Source organism: Nicotiana attenuata, chromosome 6 (genome assembly GCF_001879085.1).
Source record: "Nicotiana attenuata strain UT chromosome 6, NIATTr2, whole genome shotgun sequence".
In the NCBI taxonomy this organism is placed as follows: Eukaryota; Viridiplantae; Streptophyta; class Magnoliopsida; order Solanales; family Solanaceae; genus Nicotiana; species Nicotiana attenuata.
Genome location: NC_031994.1, coordinates 66412505 through 66416682, shown reverse-complemented (window position 1 = coordinate 66416682; position 4178 = coordinate 66412505). Strand labels below are relative to the sequence as shown.

The following is a 4178-nucleotide window of genomic DNA, read 5'->3' as shown; positions in this document are numbered from 1 at the left end:
TTTATTCGGCAATGAAAAAGACGGAAATTGACTACTTTAGAAAAATAAGTTAGGCAGAATGGCCTAGTCGTCCGTAAATTTGCACCCTAAAGTCGGCCTAATTTTCTCTTTTATTTTAACACTTTTACTTGATTGGATGAATATTTCTTCCTACAATCTTGCACCCAATTTCTAGTCTAGGTGATAAGGTATACAAATAGATGCTTGTCTGGCTAGGTCGAGACAATTTTCAATTATATTGGTTCAATTATGTACGATAATATTAAATGTTAATTTGACATGCTCAATTTGACTTTCTAGTTTTTATTTCAAGTTGATTTATTTGAACCACCTTGAATTGAAGGGGCATGTTTAAGATTAAAAGAATTTTGTGTCTAAGCTAATTTTTTCTAGTTTTCCAGGAAGATCAAATCTTAACTAGCTAATGTATTGTAATATCGATCGGTCTTATTAAACTTGAGTAATAAGTATATTATAGAATATTTAAAAGTAGATCTACAATTTTAATTTGGTAGGTTAAAATTTCAATATATATATATTGGTAATTAAATATTTCCATTAATCACCAATGTAACTTTACAAAACATAGTTGGCTTTTAACACAGCCTCCTGTCTCACCTATACTTCCTATCTATACTATACAAATATCAAATTTAAACTCAACTCCTATATGCTATTCTACGTTTCAATCAAAATTTAAGTTGCTGCACGTTCTAGTTTGATCTGTCGCTCTTACATTGCATATACATGCAACATTTCTAGCTAATTCTTCAGCTTCCCTGCTTTGCTTCTCAAATATCCTGAGGTTTCGCTCATTCCAGATCGTATGTATTGCCTCTACATATACCATTTTGAAAATTGCTGCTCTGCTTGATTTCCCTTTCGCATTTTCTATTGCCCACTTCCAATGCTGGTCCCATGAGGTTGCCCAGAAAGATTGTCTTTGCATCCGTTTTAGCAATCTCTTCCATATACTCCTAGCGAACTCGCATTCAACAAACATATGATTCCTGCTCTCATCACATGATTGGCATAGTACACATTTTGTATCCACCTGCATCCCCCATCAAGCCAATCTATCACTGGTCATCATCTTGTCTTGAAAGTATAGCCACATTGTGAACTTAGCCTTTGCCCTTGCATCATTCCCAAACATAAACACCTTCCATTCCACTCTTGGCAATTGGCCCACCATTTTGTAGTATATTTGTCTAATCATGCTCTTGTTATTCCTTGTCTGAATTTGAATTGCTTCCGCTAAACTTCTTGCTTCCACCACCTTTCTGACTAGCCAAGAAGCTTGCTGTGGTATTGGCATGTCAGAGATTTGTTGCCCTTTTATGTAATAAGCATGTATCCATTTGATCCACATTTTGTCACATTTGTGGGCAAGATCCCAATAGTTCTTTGCTGTTGCTGCTCTGTTCCAAACTTTGAGATTGATTAAGTTTAGTCCACCTGCACTCTTAGGTGTACATATTTTATCCCAAGCCACTAAAGATCTTCTTGTGATGACATTTTCTCCTAACCATACATAGCTCCTAAAATATGTTTCAATTGTCTTCAGTACTTTGCTAGGAATCAGGAATAACTGTGACCAGTAAGCTTGGATGCCAAATAGGACAGATTGAACTAACTGAATTCGGCCAGCATAGGAAAGCTTTTTTGCAGTCCATGATGAGATTCTTGCTACCATTTTCTCTATGAGGGGTTGCCATTGAGCTATGGACATCTTTTTGGTGGACAATAGGACTCCCAAGTACTTGACTGGTAATTCTCCTCTGGAATATCCAAATTTCTGCACTATCTCTTCACTTGCCAAATGTGTTACTCCTCTAAAGAAAATTGAGCTCTTTTCCTGGTTAGCTCTCAAACCTGATGCCCCATAGAAATGGTTGAGGCATTGTTGTAGATGAGTAATTGAAGCCATATCTCCCCTTGCAAAGAGTAGCAGATCATCTACAAAGCTGAGATGAGTTATTCCCATTTGGAACATCTGGGATGATATTTGAAACCCCTTTCCTTTTTCAATCCATTCAGGCATCTACTCAAGTATTCCATAGCAATTGTAAATAGGAAAGGAGACATAGGATCTCCCTGCCTCAACCCCTTAGCAGCTGGGAATGGTTCTGAAGGTTCTCCATTAATAATTACAGAGTAGCTCACAGTTTTGACACAAGCAAGCACCCACTGTTGAACTCTGACAGGGAATCCCAGTTCAACCATCACCTGTTCTAAGAAGATCCATTCTACAGAATCATATGCTTTTGTTAGGTCAATCTTGATCATACACCTAGGAGAGGAGTTCTTCCTTGTGTATACCTTAACAAGTTCATGAGATAGGATTATGTTATCTGATATTTTCCTTCCTGGAATGAATCCTGCTTGAGCTTCACTTATCACACTAGAAATTACTCTTTGCAATCTGTTTGCTAGTATTTTAGAAATGATCTTATATAAGACAGTGCAACATGCAATAGGCCAGAATTCCTTTGCTCTAGTTGGGCTACTCACTTTAGGCACAAGTGTAATTGATGCACAATTTATGGCTTTGTACATCTTGCCAGTAATGAAAAATTCCTGAACTGCTTGCACTATCTCCTGCTTCACTATAGGCCAAGCTTTTCTGAAAAAGCATGAATTGTAGCCATCAACCCCAGGAGCCTTATCCTCATGGATAGAACATAAACCTTTATATACCTCTTCTTCTGTCACTTCAGTAACTAAACTGAGCTGCTGTTCACGAGTGAGTTTGGGACCATTTTGCATTATCTCTTTGTTGATTGCTGGTAAGGACTTAGCAGAAGATCCCATAAGGTTTTTATAAAAGCTGATGAACTCCTCTTTGATGCTAACAGGACCAGATATCTTCCTTCCATCCATAGTTGTAATCTCCAGGATCTGTTTTCTGTGGCTTTTTTCTTTCATAATAGCAGAAAAATACTTAGTGTTGGCATCACCTAGTTTGATCCATTTTACCCTTGACTTTTGCTTCAGAATACTCTCTTCAATTAATGACCATTTCTCTAACTGCTGAAGTGTTTGTTTCTCTTGCTCTAGCAGACTGTCAGTGTATTGGCTTTGTATCTTTTCTTGTACTGTAATGAGGTCACACCTAGCATTCTCAATTCTCTGTGAAATGCCCTTATATTCTTTAGCATTTAGCCTTCTAAACAAAGGCTTAAGAACTTTGAGTTTCTTCCATATATCCTCCATTTTATCCTCTGCCATTCTCTTCTTCTATATGCCCTCCACCAAACTTTCAAAATCCTTGTGATCTGCCCACACATTAAAGAATCTAAAAGGGGATTTGACATTGATCCTTACATATTGAATATTCAGCAGCATAGGTGAGTGATCAGATATCAGTGGAACATCATATTCAGTACACACATCACCCCAGTTTATCATCCACATATCATTACCAAATACCCTATCAATCTTGCTCAGTATCCTGCCTTTTCCATGTTGTTTGTTTGACCAAGTATAGTATTCTCCTTTCCATGGAAGCTGATTCAAAAAGGAGATTATGTATGCAGTCTAAAAAGTCAGCCATTTCACTCATTGTGACTGGATTACCATACATTCTATCCTGTGTGTACAGCATGTCATTAAAGTCTCCACCTATTATCCAAGGCTTTGTCATTTGTATAGAGATATCATTCAAGTTTCTCCATAAAGTCTTCCTCTGTTCTACTGTGTTAAAGCCATATATCAATTAAGACATGTTTCAAATCCATCCAACCTCCCCCTTACTATGCAGTGTATTAACTGAGATTCTACCCTTTCAATATCTATACAGTATACCTTGGGGTCCCAAGTAAGCCATATTCTTCCATTAACTGCACTTTGATAGTTGCACTGTATTGCCCATCCAGGTAATATATTTTTGAACACCCTGTTGGCTCTACTCTCTTTCACTCTAGTTTCCAGATAACCAGCTAGCTTTATGTGTTTATTCTGTAAGTATAATTTTAACTCCTTTTGTTTGTATCTCTTATTTATTCCTCGAACATTCCACACTACCCAGGTCATTGTGCTACGATAGGAGGCCCACTACCTGCTTCAGGCAAGCATTTCTTAGTCTCATTGCCACCTGGATTCCCCATTGTTTTATTCCCTCTCCGCACACTAGTAGCCAAAGTTGGGAATTCCCTGATACAGCTCAACTCAGGGCT

General features: G+C 37.6%; 1 protein-coding gene across 1 annotated transcript; it reads right to left on the bottom strand.

The window, feature by feature from the left end:
* LOC109227921 lies at positions 686 to 1930 on the bottom strand. Its single transcript, XM_019393111.1, has 2 exons — positions 1163 to 1930; positions 686 to 1054 (listed from the first exon to the last, which is right to left on the bottom strand). The coding sequence occupies exons 1-2, from the start codon at positions 1928 to 1930 to the stop codon at positions 686 to 688; spliced, it is 1137 nt and encodes a 378-aa protein (XP_019248656.1).